Source organism: Hibiscus syriacus, unplaced genomic scaffold (assembly GCF_006381635.1).
Source record: "Hibiscus syriacus cultivar Baekdansim isolate YM2019G1 unplaced genomic scaffold, ASM638163v2 tig00109980_pilon, whole genome shotgun sequence".
NCBI lineage: Eukaryota > Viridiplantae > Streptophyta > Magnoliopsida > Malvales > Malvaceae > Hibiscus > Hibiscus syriacus.
This window is the reverse complement of record NW_024062547.1, coordinates 1,051,423-1,072,089: the sequence shown is the minus strand read 5'-3', so window position 1 is coordinate 1,072,089 and position 20,667 is coordinate 1,051,423. Positions and strand designations below refer to the sequence as shown.

The 20,667-nt window shown below is 32.3% G+C and overlaps 1 protein-coding gene across 1 annotated transcript; it reads right to left on the bottom strand.

Annotated features, from left to right (window-relative positions):
- Window positions 1-1,702: 1,702 nt before the first annotated feature.
- LOC120211718 (DNA glycosylase/AP lyase ROS1-like) lies at window positions 1,703-11,080 on the bottom strand. Its single transcript, XM_039210207.1, is given in 19 exon segments — window positions 1,703-1,827; window positions 2,661-2,699; window positions 2,779-2,893; window positions 3,009-3,074; window positions 3,156-3,295; window positions 3,375-3,432; window positions 3,524-3,560; window positions 3,852-4,325; window positions 4,822-4,904; window positions 5,004-5,040; window positions 5,157-5,225; window positions 5,313-5,404; window positions 5,476-5,560; window positions 5,694-5,773; window positions 5,857-7,306; window positions 7,386-7,476; window positions 7,924-8,351; window positions 8,435-10,178; window positions 10,591-11,080. Coding segments are annotated over 19 exon segments (5,631 nt in total). The 5' UTR covers window positions 11,009-11,080.
- Between the last annotated feature and the right edge of the window lie 9,587 nt (window positions 11,081-20,667).

Here is a 20,667-nt window from a genome sequence, read left to right as displayed (position 1 = left end):
TGACAATAATAATTTTAGATTGTGCCGCTCTACTATATAACAGTCGTTACACCACTATCCGGTTGGATATTACTCCTTTTCTTCAAGGAAAAGAAGGTTTTTTTTCCCAGTTCGTTGATATTCACCTAACTTTATTGTTTGCATAACCTTCTATACTCATGTCATTTTAGGGTGAAATTTCTATATATTTTAGATATTTTCTTTGTATTTTCTATTGAAAATTGTTATTTTTGACAATAATAATTTTAGATTGTGCCGCTCTGCTATATAACAGTCGTTACACCACTATCCGGTTGGATATTACTCCTTTTCTTCAAGGAAAAGAAGGTTTTTTTTTTCAGTTCGTTGATATTCACCTAACTTTATTGTTTGCATAACCTTCTATACTCGTGTCAGTTTAGGGGTGAAATTTCTATATATTTTAGATATTTTCTTTGTATTTTCTATTGAAAATTGTTATTTTTGACAATAATAATTTTAGATTGTGCCGCTCTGCTATATAACAGTCGTTACACCACTATCCGGTTGGATATTACTCCTTTTCTTCAAGGAAAAGAAGGTTTTTTTTTTTCAGTTCGTTGATATTCACCTAACTTTATTATTTGCATAACCTTCTATACTCGTGTCATTTTAGGGTGAAATTTCTATATATTTTAGATATTTTCTTTGTATTTTCTATTGAAAATTGTTATTTTTGACAATAATAATTTTAGATTGTGCCGCTCTGCTATATAACAGTCGTTACACCACTATCCGGTTGGATATTACTCCTTTTCTTCAAGGAAAAGAAGGTTTTTTTTTTCAATTCGTTGATATTCGCCAAACTTTATTGTTTGTATAACCTTCTATACTCGTGTCATTTTAGGGTGAAATTTCTATATATTTTAGATATTTTCTTTGTATTTTCTATTGAAAATTGTTATTTTTGACAATAATAATTTTAGATTGTGCTGCTTTGCAATATAACAGTCGTTACACCACTATCCGGTTGGATATTACTCCTTTTCTTCAAGGAAAAGAAGGTTTTTTTTCAGTTCGTTGATATTCACCTAACTTTATTGTTTGCATAACCTTCTATACTCGTGTCATTTTAGGGTGAAATTTCTATATATTTTAGATATTTTCTTTGTATTTTCTATTAAAAATTGTTTTTGCCCCTTAAAATTTTATAAGTTTATCTCCCCTTAAAATTTTATAAGTTCACCATCCTTAGTAAAATATTGTGTCTATCCTGATGTTGGCTAAGTTTATACTTCATCCCTGTGCCTTACCACATTGCAATCACCTTAGGCTTTGTGAACCGTCCATTAAAAAGCCAGTCATTTTTCTTTTAAACGTTTATCACTTGTTATTTGCTAAGGTATAGAATAAATGTGTTTCCCTGCGCACATAGTTGCTTGAAGGTGGTCCACTACATATGCTTTAATTCTTGTTCACTGTAGAAATGTTTTATCAATTAGCATGTGACAGTTTGCTGAAGCTGATTTCTGGGGGAAAATCTCAAAATTTGAGCATGAAACCAAATAATTACAACCTTTTAAAACAGTATACATCCTACATGCCTTTTCATTATAGGTTACACAAGGAATTTCACATTTCCCTACAAGCCAAAGTCAGTGTTGTAAAATTTAATTCCATTTCTTCATACATGGTTTATTCGGCCAATGTTGACTTGTTTGGATCTTATGACTGTGCTATCATTTTACTCATCTTATCCAGCACCCTTACCTTTTCCTTTGGTCATTCTGCTGGCTGGGAAATGTAATCTCGCCATTAGAGGACGGGGTGCTCGTGATTTCTGGTCAAATCCCCGTACACAGACATACCCTGCAATTTATCATTAAACAGTATTAAAAAAGTGGGTGAGCCAGTGTGTTAATATTTGATAACTATTTTGTCTTTGGTAATTGCTAAGCTAACTGGAGAGTTGGTAATTCAAGGATGTCCTTTGAATTTTGTAATACTGTTTAAACAAGGTTGTGTTCCTGAAGGTGCTAGCTCGTTGTTAGTGTAAACAAGGTTGATTGCTTTGTGTGAATTCCTATCTCCCATCTATTGTTAGAATTCTGAGCCACTTTAATCTCTACTTTGGACAAAATATTCGAATAGGGTTGTTTGAGGCAGTTTAGTATCCAATTTGGTCCAGAAATTGGAAGAGGGCTAGAATTGCATGATCCATATAGTCCCAGTGTTCATATGAGATCTTTATATGGATAACAGGCAATGAACTTTGATGAGTTTGAAGATGCTATAAATTCAAATATTACAATATATTGTGTTGTCTAGAAATTAGGTACTATTTGTGTGACAGTTTCTATATCTACATTTCAATAAGTGGTCACAGGGAGTAAACATAATGATCTCTTCGTGATGCAATAAAAAGTTCGAGGCTGTGGTTTTATCTTTTCTTTTCTGTTGGTTAGATGAAAAGAAGGCCATGCTTTTGATCCAAATCTCAAGGCTTTTCCTGTGTCCATGATGCCTCAGGAATTGGGGATTCAAAAGATTTTAAGGGGTTGATGTACTGTTGTATGGTTCTAAAAGTTTTGAAGTTTGGAGGTTTTATGTACACTTAAAGTTGAATCAAAGTTACTTATGGGTAGCCATTCAAATCAATGCAAACAGCTCGACATAAAGTTACAATGGTTGATAATCCTCACCTTTCCAGAAGCAGTGTTGAATTCCCTCTGTTGTTAAGCCTGGTTATCAGAAAATATACCTGTCAGTTTTTTATCTTGCTACATTTAACATCACAATCTTCTATTGAAATCTTCTAACCTTTAAATATTGAAGGTATGGAGGTCCCAAAGTAGACCATTCTCCTCGGCAGGTTCCATAGCCATTCCCTTGGAACGGCAATCGGGTTCAGACTAGAATCATGGTCGGCAAACACCTTCATAGGAATATTATTTTTCATCTTCATTATTTCCTTAATTAATAAGAAAACAACTACAAAGCTTGACAACAGAGGGAATTCAACACTGGTTCAACCAGCATGTTCAACTTACCTCATTTACTTGGAAATATGTGCCATTTAGGGGAAAGCTCCCTCTCATCGCTGTTCGACATGGTATCTGTAAATGTTTTATCATATAGGTTAGCCTATGATATTCTGAATTAAGATCCTGTACTATTTATCAAATATATTTTCTTACCAAAAGTGTTCCCCGGACAATCTGAGATTGTGCTTCCCGAATACTGTTGCAAGAGAAACATGTCTCCTCATCACACAATTTGCCATCCTCTTGGGAATTGCACCTTCTTTCGGGGATTTGAATGGTGTTTGCCGTTTCACCTGGTGTAAACAAAATATCATGTCAGCTCAAGAGGTCTAAAAGAGTTTATTATACCTTGTTATTAAATGATGTCCATACCTGGAGTCCAGATGGCAAGAAGGTACTTGCATGGGTCATCAGGTTCTCGTTTATCCAACTGTAAGTTCACCATAAGCAACTCATATAAGAAAAACTCAGTTATAGAAATATGGAAAACATTCTAAGTCATGTAGTCAGAAACAACTAACCTCTTTTACAAGAGGGTGTGAATCTGGAAGTTCATAGCTGTAGGATAGGATGGGTTCAAGGAGTGGGGAAGAAAGAAAAAAAGACTATTAGCATGAAATGACAAAATTTCTGGTAAACGCATCGATTGTTGAAGGTTTCATATCTTTCTTTATCATATTTAACTATATCCATAGACTGGTTCCTATAAGTACTATGGTATGGTGGCCATATTATAGCTTAAAACATTTTGAATTTTTAAAAAATTGTTTAAGAGATAAGACTTGTAATTCATACAACAATAATTTAAGCTCAATTCCGAGAAATTATCTAAAATTAGTGCCTACTTACACTTGGTGCTCTGTTCTTAGCCGGTTGACATTCTTAAGTCTGGGTGTAGGAATAGATGCAGCTTCTGCTGTTAAAGCAACTAAAGCCTTTGACATATCCCCTTCCTGAAGTTCCATGTTATTTTGCATATAATTCTGCAAATTCTGGGTGAACTCTTCCATGTTAAGCTTGATTGTAGGAATTTCATCAGGGTCTTCAGAGAACATGTCCTCGATGTCATTTTCTGCTACTTGTGTGCACTCGGGTTCTGGACTTGCTGGCTCTTCAATGATAGGGTTGCATTTATTAACCCCGGATACTGCTTGTAATTGTTCATTTGCTTCAGGCAGAGAGTTCGTATCTGATAGATCATTTGGCTGCGGTAAGGGAAGAGCCAGTTGATCAATGATCACAGCATGATTTTGATCAGATGTTCTGTTTTCTGTAGCACTGACAATGCTTTTCTCCTCGGGCCCTGGCAGAGCAAGCCTTGCACTGCATTAATATTTTATATGGATAAGTCAATTTGTCCCCTGGAATGAATTTGGGGTTCTCTAAATAGTCACTGCTACTCTATTATCTTATCAACAGAGCATGCTTAATGAAAATAATTAAATGAATACGTTGCAATAGCCCTAGTGATGAAAATACTGCTTATCTCTATGGTAAATTCATATTCTCCATTATTTTATAAGCAGAGCATGCTAAAGGAAATAAATAGGTTGATAATCACCCTATTCATGGAACTGCTGCTTATCTGAAAAACCACATAACTTGTGCTTGTGATATTCTTATCTCTGCACAATGACTTCATATCTTGATTTCTTCCTGTTTTCAGTTTATTATTTGGCTTCTTAGGGCTTGATGTTTAATCTGAATTTTAGGATGAGTACAGAAATTGTTCTAGATGGTAGCATACTGACACAAGTGGACCTTGCATCACTGGAAGTACATTTAAAAAGTTAAACATTGAAATCTTTTACAATCAAACCTTGCAAATGCACTGGCAAAATGTCTGCATTCTCCTCTCATTGGACATGCATTGCAGTTCGGTTTGCCTTTTGTACAGAAAACCTGCATAAATCTCAGAGAATGTTTTTGTTGTCAGACTTAGATTATTGCTGGTCAGAAAAGGAAGTAAATTTCTTCACATTAAGAACATATACAGCACACCTTTCCAAATGTGATCATCTGATAATGTAGCTCATACCTGTTCAATAAATAGTTATATTAGTTAGCAAACAAGAAGCTCTGTTAAGAAGTTTGTTTTGATTTGGGGAAAATGCATTTGCTTGAGTCAAGTAATAAAGTGAATCGGTTCTTTACAATGTTCTTTGATCCAGCTTGCATAGTCGAGGCCATAAATATTTTTGGATGGATTCCAGGATGGGGTACCTAAGTAGGAAGAATAGATTCAGCAGCTTTCTTGTAAAGTGTATTGTTTGTGTCTGAATTTGTTGCCTGATAATTCATAATACTCACAGCTCTAGGAGATGCAATTGAAGGGACTCTGGCAGCGGTTGAAGGGGGACCCATCCCAATCTTACTGCTATGCGTCCAACATTTGTGTCAACCTGTTCAGAACATATGGAAGTTGAATTCTGTTTTTTCTCCCCAAGGTTATTTACACAATTGATTAACTTACTGGAAAAGCGAGATGGTGAAGCGTCAGAAGCCGCACACACTCTACACTTTTTAGCCCCAGTCCTCTAATACTTAGCAGGTATTCTCTACAAAAAAAGCATTTCAAAGGTTGAGAAGTAATGTCTTTGATTTAGATATGCATGCAGCATACTAATATGATACAGGTCAAAAATGGTCTTGTGAATGCATTTAGGTACTCTATTGGTTCCTTTGGCTTACTTTGCTTTGTCTGGCGGAACATCCCTCAACCACTCCAGATCAATGCTTCCATGATCTCTAACCAGCCGGTTAAGGAAATCCTGTATGAACTCATTTACAATCAGCTCTTATGCATTTAACTAACTGGCAAATTGGTAATTCACCTTACAATGTTAAGTTTTACCTTTATTCGCTGAGCAAGCACGTTATTCATCCCTCGTTCCTTAATTGTCTCAGCTATCTCATTAATGTCTGCACATCTCACTGCTTCCCAGTCTAGCGAGTCCATTGTTTTCTCTGTTTTTTCTCTTTTTCTTCCATTTGGTTCTGCCTGTTTTCTTAAGCTATCCCAGTCAAAATCCTCTTTTTTCTCTTTCTTGACCTTTCTGCCTTTCGATTTTAATCCCCCAATCTTCGTATTGAGCTCCTTATTAGATGAAGAGTCATGTGTACGCAAATTTGACTCTTGCATTTTCTGTTGTGGAGTTCTTTGATTATCAAATGCAGTAGTGCTTTCTGTAATATCTAAGGTTTCTTCTGAATGTTTTGACATATTAACATGCCTCAACTTTTCTTTGTTTTGTGCATCAGGCAGTGATTCAACAAGATTTATAGTGTCTTGAAGCGTCCCCTTTTGGCAATGGAAAACTGCCATCTCATCTTCTTGAACATTGTTGCTTGATTGATTATTTTCAAAGGAAGATTGTAGGACCACCTGCACACACATGGTTTTGTCATTTTGATCCATTCTTTGACATGCAGATTCTTCTGTTAAGGGACTTTTTCTTTCTATCATGTTCTCGTCTTTTGACTTAGAAGCCTCAGACAATCTTGTTTCTTCTTGGAATGTCTCAAAGTGTCCAATTTCTCTTACTTCTGAATTTAGAATATGATATGGATGATAATTAGCTGACTGCATAAGGTCTTCCCCATTGAAGCTTTTAGGACCTTCGGAGTTGTCACAGTTTTCTCTCTGGTGATTCTGGAATTGGCTTGTTTTGACCTTTGAGATTTCATTAGTAGACATGTTTTGATGACTGCATACTTCATGCAACTTGGCAGATCCAACCATCTGTAAAAGCTGTACAAAAGAAGTAGAGCTATGCAAGATGTCAAACATTGGCCGCTTAGTATGATCACCCCCTTCTGAGTTGCTCTCTGAGCATGATCCTGTTCTTTCAGCAGTTTGAACCAATGAAAACTCAACAGAGTTTTCAGATGAAATAACAGAATTTTGAGATGAGAGAACATCATTTGTCTCGTCGTCTCTTTTAGAACATTCACTTTTCCCCCTGATAGTTACCGTGTTCATTCTGTTTAAATCGGAGTCGCAATATGTACTCAAACCACTTCCAGAATAGTTCAACAGCTTGCACTTTGGATCATTTATTGAGCTTACAGTAGCAGTACTACTTCCAGACAATTCCTCGCTGTTGACAACTTCTTCAGAGTTTTGATACCCATCAACAGTCATTGAACTTTGGTCACCAACTCGTTGAATGGGAGTACTGTCTTCTGGCTCCAAAACATAGAACTCTGCTCCATTTACTAAGCTTGTTCCCTCTTCATGATAGAACTTGTCCCTACTTTTTGATTTGAGAGGAAAACGAGCAGCAAGAGACATAAATGCAGAACTGGCAAAGGTTGAGAAAAAGTTAAAACATTTCCTTTAACTGTTTAGCTCATTAAATGTTCTTAGGGCCTTTAGCTTACCTAGAAAGATGGTCAGAGACATTCTGGGTAAGAAAGACTCCAACCACAGAGTCCAGGACTGATCCTTTCCATGGGGAGAAGCGTCTATCCCCTGCAGAAATGGTATTGTACTCTCATGAAGGGAACAAAGATAATAATTCAAGAAAGAGAGGTAATGCCTTCTAAATTCTAATATATGAACATGAAACAAGTTAACTGAGATTCATGTTATGGCAGATCTCACCATTCTTCGCTTTTATATAGAATTTTTTTTTTTGCAATTTATGTATTATAGAGAAATTTCCCCCTCAATTCCCTTCTGTTCACCCCTATGAATAGAGTAGAATCCTTCTCTTTCCATATATATATGCATTGATAAGTTGGATAGAAAGGTTAAATAGTGTCTTTTATAGCAATAATATTTACTGGAATCTCATTTTACAGCATGATAAACACTAGTATTCAATAAAATAATCTATCTTATTAAATATTTTATCAAATGCTTGTAAAACATTTCCTCTAGAGTGCTATCAAGGAAAATATTAGAAAACTATGTCACCTTGTACAAGGTGCATGCGTGCAATAAATGAGTCTGCACGTCCGTTGAATACTCTCCTTTCTTCCTCCCACCATTCTGCCTTCTCTTCATCAGTTCCATCAATACCTTCACTATTGATATTTTCTAAGAGAAGCTTCCAAACTCTATTTGTTTCTTCATCTAGGTCAACCTTAGGCCGTGGGCGTCTTTTTCTAGTAGGCCCAAATGGTACAATGGTTCCATCTCTATAAATGACAAGTGCATTGTGCTCTTGGTATCTCATAGTATAAGGGACAAGTGCATTCTGCTCTTGATATGCAATTGCACTACCTTCCCTATTGATGTCCAACCGGTTGAACTGTTCAAGAATTGCATCAACAGAAAAATATTGTTTCCATATATCTTCTGGAGAGCAACCTGCATCAAGTTGATTATGAGTTAAAAGGATTGGCGGATAGGGAAAATTACTCAAAGATTTAAAAGTTGCTTGAAGAGATGAAGTTAGAACTTTATTGAAATACCTAATAAAGCAAGTTTCTTGTGCATTTTTGCTTCACTTGTACTAGAGCATGCTGAATTTACACGGCAGTTTCTCTTCTTTGTTTGCTTTGTTTTTGCCAGTTTTGGCTGCATTTCTGTGACAAGGGCTTCTATGCTTGCTTGAGGTCTTCCTGTGTTTCTAAGTTCTTGCATGTCATAATCAACAGGTGACTGGCTGCTGTAGCATTCTGGGTGCCTTTTACATTGTGCAATTATTGAAGCTAAATCTCGAATCCCTGTGGTTCCTCTAGTTCTCTTTTTCTTTGGACTCTCTGTTTGATTTGGAGCCATGGTGCAATTAAAAGTTTGCAATTTATTCAGAGAAAAGTTTTTTCCTGCTTCAAATTCTGTTGAAACCTCACTGTGCGTATTAACTTCAGCCTTATCTGCAAGACTTTTTGCAGCAGTGACTAATGATGATAAACTAGATGTGACCAAATATTGTCCTTTCCCTGTTCTCTTTCTCCTGTGAACTTCTGGAAATTGCATCCCTAGATTCATCTGGTACGCAGAAAAACTGTTATATTGACTCCCATATGAATTCATAGCAGTGGAGTCTGCTTGTTGAGTACCCACTGACTTGTTTGCTTGTCCTCCCTCCAATAGCAAGCTGCTACTGCACATAGTGGCAATCAGGCTTCTTGCTGGCAATTGAGCATTGGATTCCACCGCAATTTGTTTGTTGATTTTTAGTCCATTATGGGCAGTGGCTTTACCTTTTCCTTTCCCGTTAATGAGCTTCTGGGGATGAGTGTTTCTTCTTCTATGGGATGGAGTATTCTTGGTTGGAAGTGGTGTGCCTGGTGCTTGATCTTCAGGCAAAGATAAGTGGTCTTTCAGCATTTGATTTACAGAGTGGTTTCTTTCAAAGGCAGTGCCTGTTTGTGCCTTTTCTTCTGCCACTACAATTCTGCCACAAAGCTGAATCGTCGACTTCGATTGACTTCCTTCTTTCCACAAGTTTTCTGTCCCTGGACTAGAAGTTAATTCGCAGGCAGGCTTGCATGCAGAGGTTTCATCTCTTTCTTGCCATTCTGTGTCAAAATCTAAGGCCCTTCTGCATGTTTTCTTATTATGATCGAGTGTTTCCAAATGAGTAGTCTCTTTTACACTTTCTTCGTGTGTGGGAACCGCGGAGTCTTTATTGAGTCCTTTTCTTCGCACATACTTCCTCTTCCCTGTTGGTTTCTCTGCATTCTCTTCTCCTGGGATGATTGATGTGTCTTTTTTTACTGTATTATTTGGTACATATTTCCTCTTACCGGTGGGGTTTTCTTCAGGACCACTAACCTTTGGAGTCGCCGGCGTTCTAGGCTTTCTAGGTTTGCCCTCAGTAATTACCTTGGGCCTGTGCTTTCTCTTCCTTTGTTTTGACTGTGGTGTTGTAATTTCTAGTTCAGCAAGATGACTACCTCCATGTTCAGGATTCTGATTTTCCTTGCTTTGTGTAGTTGTCAGGGATGACTCTAAAACAGGCATTTGGAGCTCTTTACTGCATTGAACTCCATCCACATCATCTCTAACATCAACCAGTTCATTTGCTTGTTCGTCTCTCTTCTCGGTTCTGATCTTTATGTATAAATTTCCTATTTCTGACACCTCTTTCATTCCTGCTCTTGGGGCCTTTTCTGGTGTGATTGGGGCAAAGTCCGAGATGCTGGTCTGAGAGAATGCTCCCCTTGTCCCAGCAGGCAGATTAAAGTCGTAATCATATGGATTCTTAGGAGGAATGACATCTGTAAACAATGTAAGTTTAATCTCATTAATGTGATTAAACTACAAAATTTTGAACTTGCAACATTTAATAACAAATGAGACAGTTAGTGTAGAAATTCTCAAGAAAATTGTTTGTCAAATAGGTTGCAGAAATTGCGTGCATTCCATTTTTAGTTTTAAGTAACCTGAAGAAAAGGAAATTTTATGCTTTATAAAACAACCAGTGCAGGAAAATGGAGGGGGATGCTTGCTAGTCTAACATTTCGATTGCCATTGCTAGACTTCCATTGTTAATTTTTCATTTCAGTTTCGTACTCTGTCTAATACTAATTTTAACTCTCTCACACAACACATTGACAACTAGATGCCGTGATCGAAAATTTTAAATAGCATAGTTAAGTGAACAACAAAAGTCTTGAACTTGATTCTTACTTTGATGTATTCTTGGTGCGCAAAAGTTTTCAATCAATATTTTGTCTTGAGCTGACGAATGTACATACACAGGGAAGAGTCTGGCAGAGCTACATTCATTATGGTATCTGATAATTTCCTCTGATGCCGCTCTTGTAGATGCAGCCGAGGCTGCATTTGCAAGAGCCGATAGATCTGAAGAAACATCGCCGAGTGAAGTCGGGTCCAGACGACATTGCCGAGGCCTGTTGGCATTACCCGAAATGCAATCACTCTCAACTGAAGCTGCCTTCAAGTTATTAACTGTTCCATTCACTTCAATGAAACTTGTGGAATCGGAACATGCAATTACTTCATCAGTTTGAGGTTCTTGAGAAAACCCCAAAAAGCGTCTTTCTGACTCAATGCAATTTGCCGGAAACATCTGATCTTCCTTCATCCCAGCAAGAATCACTGGTGGTTCCTTGCCTTGTTTGCTTATTCTGTTTGCTCTTCAGCTAGATTCTCACTCGCGGGATAAAAACAGCTTGCATGTCCTCTACCCGTCTTCATAGCGGAAGTCAAAATTTTCCAGAAATTTGCTCGAGATAATCTTCCTTCACTGTGAACCTCATTTTATTGAAACCTATTTCTGCCGATCGAAAAAGAAAAAGTAATCAGCATGCTAATAGAGGCAGTAACAAGAGTGCCTAAAAACCCAGAATTCTTAACCCCCTGAAAATGCTCCAAGAAAAAACTCCTCAAACCGTCGGATCTCAAACAAATTTTATAGAACAAACATCAATTTGGCTTCTGGATAGAAGATACCAGCAACGGAGGAGAAAAATAAAATCTTAATAAATAAGATAAAAATCGGAACAAAAAATCCTAAGAAAAATCTAATAATTACCAGAAAAGTGTGTCACGGCCGGAGATCTGATTCAATCACTTTGAAGCCTGAGGAAATGAGAATAAAGTCGTTCCTTGAAGTGAGAGAAAATAGGGAAAGATAAACCAAACAGAAAGACCATTTCATTCGTATAATTTTTCTACATGTTATCTTTGAAACTGATAACTCCTCTTGCTTGTTGTTTACCGTTATATTTTATGTTCTGTTATTATTAGCAGGATAGAAGCAAGGAATTGGCGGGTGATCTCTCCCTAAAAATTTTAAATTTTTATATATTTTCGATATCTTTTATATTTTTATGTATAATTTATTATTGATCTTTAAAATTTTATAAATTTATTTTTAAATAAAAATTTTTATTTAATTTTAAATATACAATAAGCATATTTTATGTTTTTATTTTTATAAGAAAATTAATAATAATATATTAAATAATTATTCTAAAAATAAATCATATAGATTAATTTTTTATAATTAAAAAATATATTAATATTACTCTAAATAATTGAATATTTATATATACGTATACATATATTTTTTGAATAAAAAATTAATTTAGATTTCATGCATAAAAATATAATTATTAGATTTAACTGTTAATTACCTCGTTTTCTTGTTTTTTCTTTTGTAATATTAAAGTTTGGCGGTTTTAGGAAAATAGAAGGGGTAAAATCGTCCTATTGGGGTGGCCCATGACCACGGTGTGAGAGGTATCAAGGCGTGACCCGAACACATGACTGAACTAAAAATCAAAGAAGCGTACGTGGCGAGTGGGTCTTGATAGTTAGCACGTGGGAACGTGTCAAAAGACTATATTAGACAGGGGATTGTTTAGATGCCGTCAAATAATTTTGGTAGGGGTTACTCAAAATGTAAATGAGACGAGATAAATTATAAACTATTCGAGATTGATTCGGTTAACTCTTGAAATAAATAGACTCGAATCAAGTTTAAACTCGACTCGAAATCTTAACAAGTCGAAACGAATTGCTTGATATCCAACTCAAAAAAATAATATATTAATTTTTATATTTTTAAATAATATTAAATTATTATTAATATTAATATTTATACGTTTTTTTAAAAAAAAATTACAATATAAGGTTTTCATATATTTAAGGTTTAGGTTTAAGTTTCAATCGAGCTAAGTTTGAGTATATTTTGAATTCAAATTTTTTCGAGTTTGAATTAAACTTTAATTTTTAATTTCGAGTAAAAATTTAAAAATTTAAACTCGTTTAAACTCACGAACTTTCACATTAAATTGAGCTTCAATTTTTTATTTTAATTGAGTCAAGATTATTGGATCAAGTTAGACTCAATCTTCTCGAGCTCTACAGTACTAATTTATCGCCCTAGCGGCTATCGGTGACGATGCTTCCAATGGTGGGTTGCAAGCTTTTATAGCTCGTGTGATGATTTTTCTGACGATAGTGCCGTTTATTTAGGTTCCGTCATCAATAACGCCGTTTGTTGCCCCCCCTTGGGTGGAACAAAGGTGCACGCTTTCCAAAATGGAGGTTGGTGATTTTCTATGCAATATTTATGATTATCGTCCTATGAAGAATACGTAGTAATGATGCTGCAAACTTCTTTATTGATAAGATTTTGCGTATGGTGGTTATATATATTCATTCAAAATTTAACAATGATATATGCAGAGACAACCTCAGTATAAATATCTTTACGTTGAATTTGAAGCGACTTATTAGATTGATATTTTTATATTTATATGTTTTTGTTTATGAAATTTCAAAATCTATTTCGGTCTTTATTTTTTTTAAATATTAATAATAAATTTATTATTATAATTTTATTTTAAAGAAAGTCAAAGCAGAGTCATCTCGGATAATTTTAGGAGTTCGAATCCTAACGTTTGCGAATTGAGCAAACTAGGTTGGGAAGGTCGTCCTTACTTCTACAATTCTCGATCTGGATTAGTCGTTTAATAAATCAGAAACTGATGGTTATATCAAAAAATAATTCATAGAAAAATGATTAAATTTTGTCAAATATTATTTTTGTTGTTTTGCTAAGAAAATACCTTAAATATAACTAAGAGAATAAATAAAAAAATGAATGTGTGTATAATATGTAGCATGATTTTGAACAATAAATAAAAAAATAAAGAATAGTGTAATATTTTACCATTAGATTGAGATTGGAGAAGACTAAGAGTTAAAAGAATATTTGATAAATTAAATAATGAGATCCGAAAATAATAATAATAATAATAATAATAATAATAATAATATGATTAGATTTAATTCGAAATTAAATGAATCAACGAAAGATATATAGGAAGGGATGAGAAATTAAGAATTTTATGGAATTGAAAAATTAGGGGCCTTAATTATAAAGGTAAAAAGTGATATTAAAAAGTTAGAGGCCTCAATTATAAAGGTAAAATGAGAGATTGAAAAAATTAGGGATCTCAATTATAAAGGTAGAAAGTGTGATTGAAAAAATTAAGGGCATTAGTTATAAAGATAGAAAGTGATATTAAAAAAATAGAGACCCTAATTATAAAGGTAAAAAAATAAGGGGCCTGAGCAATCACTTAGGGTGCTCCCCCTATGAGTCGGTTATGAGTCGAAGTGTTCTAGGTTAGATTTGTTGATTCCAGAGCACTTTTTGGTGAAACATACTTCAAATTAATGTTCTAGAGGTCAAAAGGAGTGAACTAAACTTTTTTGGATCTAACAATCGACGACGATGACGATCGATGCCGCTAAAAAATTACTAACAATGATAGTGGTGAGTGTTGATAGATAATGGAAGACTTCGATCGAATTCAAGGGTCAGATTGATATTTTATCTAAATTTTGGAGGTAAAAAATTATTTTATCTAAAGTTTAAGGGTTAAATTAATAATGAGTCTCCTTTAACTAAAATGTCACGTCGTCAAACCAATAGAAGTTAACGGTTGAGAGACCGAAAATGTAATAATCTATAACATAAGTGTTCAAAATTCAATAAATCGATAACATAAGTGATCAAAACATAACTTTTGTTTAAATTTGATAAGAAAAAGTGTAAAAATATGAAAGGAAAATGATTAATCCGACAGTTTACCTTAATATTTATATATTAAAAATTATAAAATATTATGTTATAATTATTTTATATTTATAATATTAATTATATTTTTTAGTAGTTATATATTATTTTATATTTTTTAAAAATATAGTTTTTATATTTTGGTAAAAAGAAAAATAAATTAAAAAATTCAGATCCTATGATTTGAGCCAAGTAGTCACAAAAATCAATCTCACTACTTCGCTGCTACAATTATCAAATACATTAATTTATGATTGTAAATTAATTTACTTCATGTTAGAATTGGATTGAAGTTCTATCAGGGGTGCTTAATGTCGGAGAATATTGTTAAATCCGATAATAATATAGATAATAAAATAGTGATAAATAATATCAAATATCATTATAAAAAATTAATGATAAATAACAAATTTATCATGTCTTATGATTATTAAAAGTATAACAATCCGAGATTATAATCAAACTTGAAAAGATAAAACAAACCAGATTAAACTTCTTAATAAATAAATAAATAAAAATAACTTGAAAGAAAAATACTATTTTCTTGAAAGATAAAAATAACCAGATTATAACGAATTTATCTTTAGTCGTCTGTCTTCCAGGATTTAACAACTAGATGATCAGCTACAGTAGCACAACAGTAGAGATCACGAACTATCATTGCCTCCGACTATCACCGGAAAACTAATGAGAGAAAATATTTTTCAAGAAAGTAAAAAATCTTGAATTCTGAGATATAAAAAACTTGTTTTGATAAAATTATATTTAACCTAGCACGTTAACTCGATATTTATAGGGGATTTTCAAGATAGATTTACTCAAACTAAATATCTTTCAATATTCAAATTTAAACAGATAATGATATCTTTTAATTTGAAATTTCAATGAAATTCACTCATTTTCCAACACTTAATGAGTTGAGCAGCTCGAACTGGACTCAATCAAAGCTCCATAAAAATTTGACTCAGATTGACTCGACTCGAACTCGAGCTCGACTCGAGACCTTAATGAGTTGAGTCAAGAAAAGTCCAACTTGACTCAATAACTTCGTGAGCAGCTCGTTAATTTTTTTATATAATTTTTAATAGTTATCTTAAAAATTATTCCATTCAAAAAAATTATTAATTTACTAATAAAATATTACTAAATTATTAATTAATAAACAGTAAAAATATTAAATTATTAATTAATATTTTACTACACTAAAAAATCAAATCATATTTATTATTTTAATGTATTTGTGGATTGTTACTTTGGAGTTTAGACTTTGAAATTGCTTTATGCACTCTTTTGATAGTTTTTTGGTTAATTTATTAGTTTATGTTTATATTAAACTATGTATAGTATTAGTAGATTTTACCTATAATTAAGAAAATAAGATAAAAATTCTAGTGAGCTTAACGAGCAATGAAGTGAGCAACGAGTTGAGCAACAAGGTTTTTTAACGAGCACGAGTCAAACAAAATTTTAATGAGCTTAACGAGCAACGAATCGAGTCGAGCAACAAAATTTCTTAACGAACATGAGTCGAGCATTGTTTAACTTGCGATCAACTCGCTCGATAAACACCCCTAAGTTCTGTTGTCGTTTCCAAAAACAGTCTTTGATTTTGTATTAATTTAATATAATATTATAAAATTATAGTAAAATCAAATATAAATATTAATTTCATAAAATTTCTAGAATGATAATTGTTTTGTTTTGTTTTGTTTTTAATTAATAACTATTAACATATAAATATTAAACAATTATATAGCATTCACACATATAAAATAAAATATTAAAATTTGACACATCTTTAACATTTATAATTATTAAAAATTTATAATTAATATTATAAACGTAACAAACAAATTATAACATAACAATATTATAAATAAAATTTTTTATGAATTTGATTATGATATATATATATTTGTTTGTTGTCCTTATTTTTAAAAGAATGTTAATGATAAAGGAAGTTTAAGGGTTCTAGGCAGATTTATTGAGTTTGAGGCATTTTATGGTGAAACAAATACAAGATTCATATTAGTAGGCAAAAAATGACTGAACTGTAAATTTTAGACTTCAATGATCATCGGCGTCGATGATCAATGGAGAGTGACGGTGGTGGTGGTGAGTGGCAGCTGACGACGAGAGACTTTGATCGAATTTAGAGGTCAAATTGATATTGTATCTAAACTTTATGTGTCAAAATTATATTTCACCTAAAGTTTAGGGTCAAATTTAAAATTAATCCTATTTGATTAATGTGTCACATCATCAAACTAACAAAAATTAATGGTTCAATGACCAAAATACAAAAATTAATAACCTAAGTGACCAAAATTTAATAAATCGATAATGTAAGTGATTGAAACATAATTTTTTTATTTGGTGAGCAAATGTGAAATAGGAAAAGAAAGTGATCAATCTGATAATCAACCTTTAAATTTAATTTCATTGTACAAAAAGTTTATTATTGTACTAAGATTAGAGGTGGCGACCAAGTTGTTCGGATCGAATTTTAGTCGGGTCATTTTGGGTCTGGATTACATTCGATTTAGGTTCAATTCAAGTTAAGTCATTTTAGATATGGATTTAGTTTAGGTTGATTCGAGTATCGAGTCAGGTCAATATCGAATCATTCGATTTTCGATTTAGGTTAATATCGGATCAATCAATTTTCTATTCGGGTCAATATCGGATCTATTGGTTTTTGGGTCTGATCAATATCAATTCAATTACTTCCGGTGCGAGTTAACCTTGAATGTTCAAGTTAATTAAGGTTAAGTTGGGTATGAGTCCAATCGAGTATATACTTGTCTTTTTGTTTGTCAATCTTATCATTTAGACTCAATTTCATTCGAATTCAATCATCATTCAGTGATGACAATTTAACATAAACCCAACTCAGTGATGACAATTTAACATAAACCCAACCTATAAGACGTATAGAGTTTGTAACCTTTTTCCTATTGATCCGATCTGAAAAATCTACGATGCAACCTATTTGATAAAAAATAAAATTTTCAATCATAAATTTTATTATCAATTAAATTTTCAACTAGATATTTAATATTTAATTATAAATTCAAATACTTTTATTGAATTTAAACAATAACGATATATTAATTATATTTGAATGGATATTGTTTAAAATTTGTTGGTAACCAATATATTTAACCACTCGCCTATTCATGTTGTTTTGTTTTGGTCACCTAACTATTTTTTCTTTTTCAAAATCATACATAATGTTATGTTTTAGTTTCGTTTTCAAGAGATGCCACCTTCCCCTAAACAAGCGAACCAAAGAATGGCCTAACGAACCCATCGAGTGACTTATGGTAGAAGGAAGTAATGTTTTCCATAAAATATTATGATTTGAGTAATTGTTTTTGTAGAGTGTGCATTTTCAATGGCTAAAAATAGTATAAATAAAGATTTTCTTATAATCATTTTAAATTATTTAAAATAAAAATAACATGAGAAATCAACATTATTTGCGTTATACAATAATCTAAAAGTAAATCTTAATCGATACACCCAACAAGTAACAACCCACTCTCAACTGAATAACGCTATGTAATACCTACCTAAGTTTAAGATATATAGTAGCCACTGGCCTTGACAACTCCTAAACCCTTCAAATGAACATCACTGAGCTGCTCACTTCCATATGCTTCCCCACCCACACTAAATTAAAGCCCTCTAATCTCATGATTTCATCGATTATTTCTCGTTTGTCTTCGTCTCCTTCAACACCGAATCCTAAATTTTTAGCGAATTCCCAAACATGTATGTCATGATGGATGAATGCAGAATTTTATGTTAGAGAGCGAATTTATAAAAGTTTTAAAAAGACGAACTTATAAAAATTTTAGGAGGTGAAAATATGTTATCAATAAAAAAATATTATCTAAAATATATGAGAATTTAAAACTTTTAAGGGGTGACTGTCTCATACCGCTCTCTTTGAGTCCATTGGATCCATCCCTGCATGGCCTCTCTGAAGATGACTATAGAAACGATTTTTCTTAAAAAACAAATTTTATTTTTAAGTGATTTAAAAAAAATCTCGTCTCGATTGATTTGGTGTTTCCTTTTAATAAAAAAAAATAGTTCGATGAGTCGCCACCAACGTTTGATTAGGGTGTGATTGGGCATCCAAAAACATATTTTTCATTTAAAAAATATTAATTTTAATTAAAACAACAATTTTACGGTTTGTGTTACCAAAAAATTGAGTTCAGGAGTCGGTTACACGTATGGAAGGATTAGCACCCCCACAATGACCTAAATCGGTACCAAATTAATTAATTAGTTGTCTTTGCAATGAAATTTACGAGTTTGAATTTAATTTAAATTAAGATCCCTTTAAATGATATTCTTTGAATTTTAGGACAAAACATAATAATATTTAATTATTTCTTATCGAGAAGAAACGACTTCTCATGCCTTAAAGCATTCAATTCCTACTCTAATAGAAATAAAGAAATATTATTATTTCATTCTAAAATTCATTATTAATTCCAAATTCAAATTCATAAAAATAAAATAAAACAAATTAAATTTAAGGCTCCTTTTTAAACACATTCCTTGAATTTTAGTACAGAAAACAAGCAATATTTAATTATTTCTTATCGAGAAGAAAATACCTCTCATGCCTTAGAGCAATCATTTTTTACTCAAATAAAGAAATATTACTATTTCATTATAAAAATCATTATTAATTCGAATGCATAAATGTTGATAAAAATAAAAATTATTTAAATATAAATTACCAATCCTTTTAGAAAGAATAATGATGTTCGATTATTTAAAGACATCGAAATCGGACCTTTTATAAGTTCTAACGATCTTTTCTTGATAAATTTAGATAGACAAACATTTCTTTTTCTCTCATTCTAAATTTTTAATGAAATCAATTTTATTTGTTTCGCTTGATAGGATACCCTTTTATTTTAAGCCGTTGGAAATGACCTCTAATTCATTAAGGCGATCACTTTCAGTGAACTTAAAATAAAAAGGCATCACCTTTAATCCCATTATTTGATTCGAATCCAAGTAATGCTTGTGAGAGTAACATACATATTAAAATAAACCCTAAAGCTATATGTACAAACAAAATACATTTACATACATATTATTTGAAAGCATATAAAAATCACACAATTGATGTCAACAAACGAAATAATATTTATTATATTATATTATACTTAGCATGCAAAGGTTAATAATATAATATATATGCACGACATACAAAATATATTTACTACATACACATATACACATACACTTAGACATTAATTTTTAATAAAAGGATATGAAAGGATTTGAATATAAATGATATGGAAATAATAAGATTAAATAGGTAAAATTAAAAGGATAAGAAATCAAATGAACCAAAAAGTGACTAAATCGAAAGAAATCTAAATCTAAGAGTTCCACCTAAGTCAAAATACTCTATAACTAAATTAAAAGGAAATTAAAACCTACAAATTTAATCTAAATCAAGTAACCCAAATTTAAGGCAAAATCAAACAAGTAAAATTGTAACTTAAGATTAAAAGAAATTTAACAGACAATATATACAAACTTTTAAGATAAATCATTAATAAAAATTGGAAACTAAATAAATTGATGTGTACGGAGTAAAGACCAATTAATAAGAACAAATAAAAGTTAAAAAAAATAAATCGGGGAAGAAACAAAACCAAAACCTGAATTAAACATTTCTTAAAAGGAAACAAAAATAAAGAGAGAGTATAAAACCCAAGGGAAACATACGGCTGAATTTAGGGAAATAAAAAAATATAATATATTGGCAATACTAATTTATGATGTTACTTTTATCTGTATGTCCTTTAGCATTACTTGGTAGTTCTGTATTATTGAGTTTTCCAAAGCTCACTCTTTCACTCATCTTTTTAGGTTAAAAGAATTAAATTAGTGTAACTATCGACGTCAGTAAAGGGGTTCCACCGGCGTTACTTACGGAGTATGGTGTATGTGTTTAGGGAGCATGTAGGTGGTACTATGTTTTTATATCTGAGTCTGAAATGTGAATGACTTTAACTCTGTATGTAATATATGAATGGTTTTCCGAACTTGTATGTTAATTATAAATTGTTTTATGATTTTACACGTTTTAAAAGAAATTTTAAATT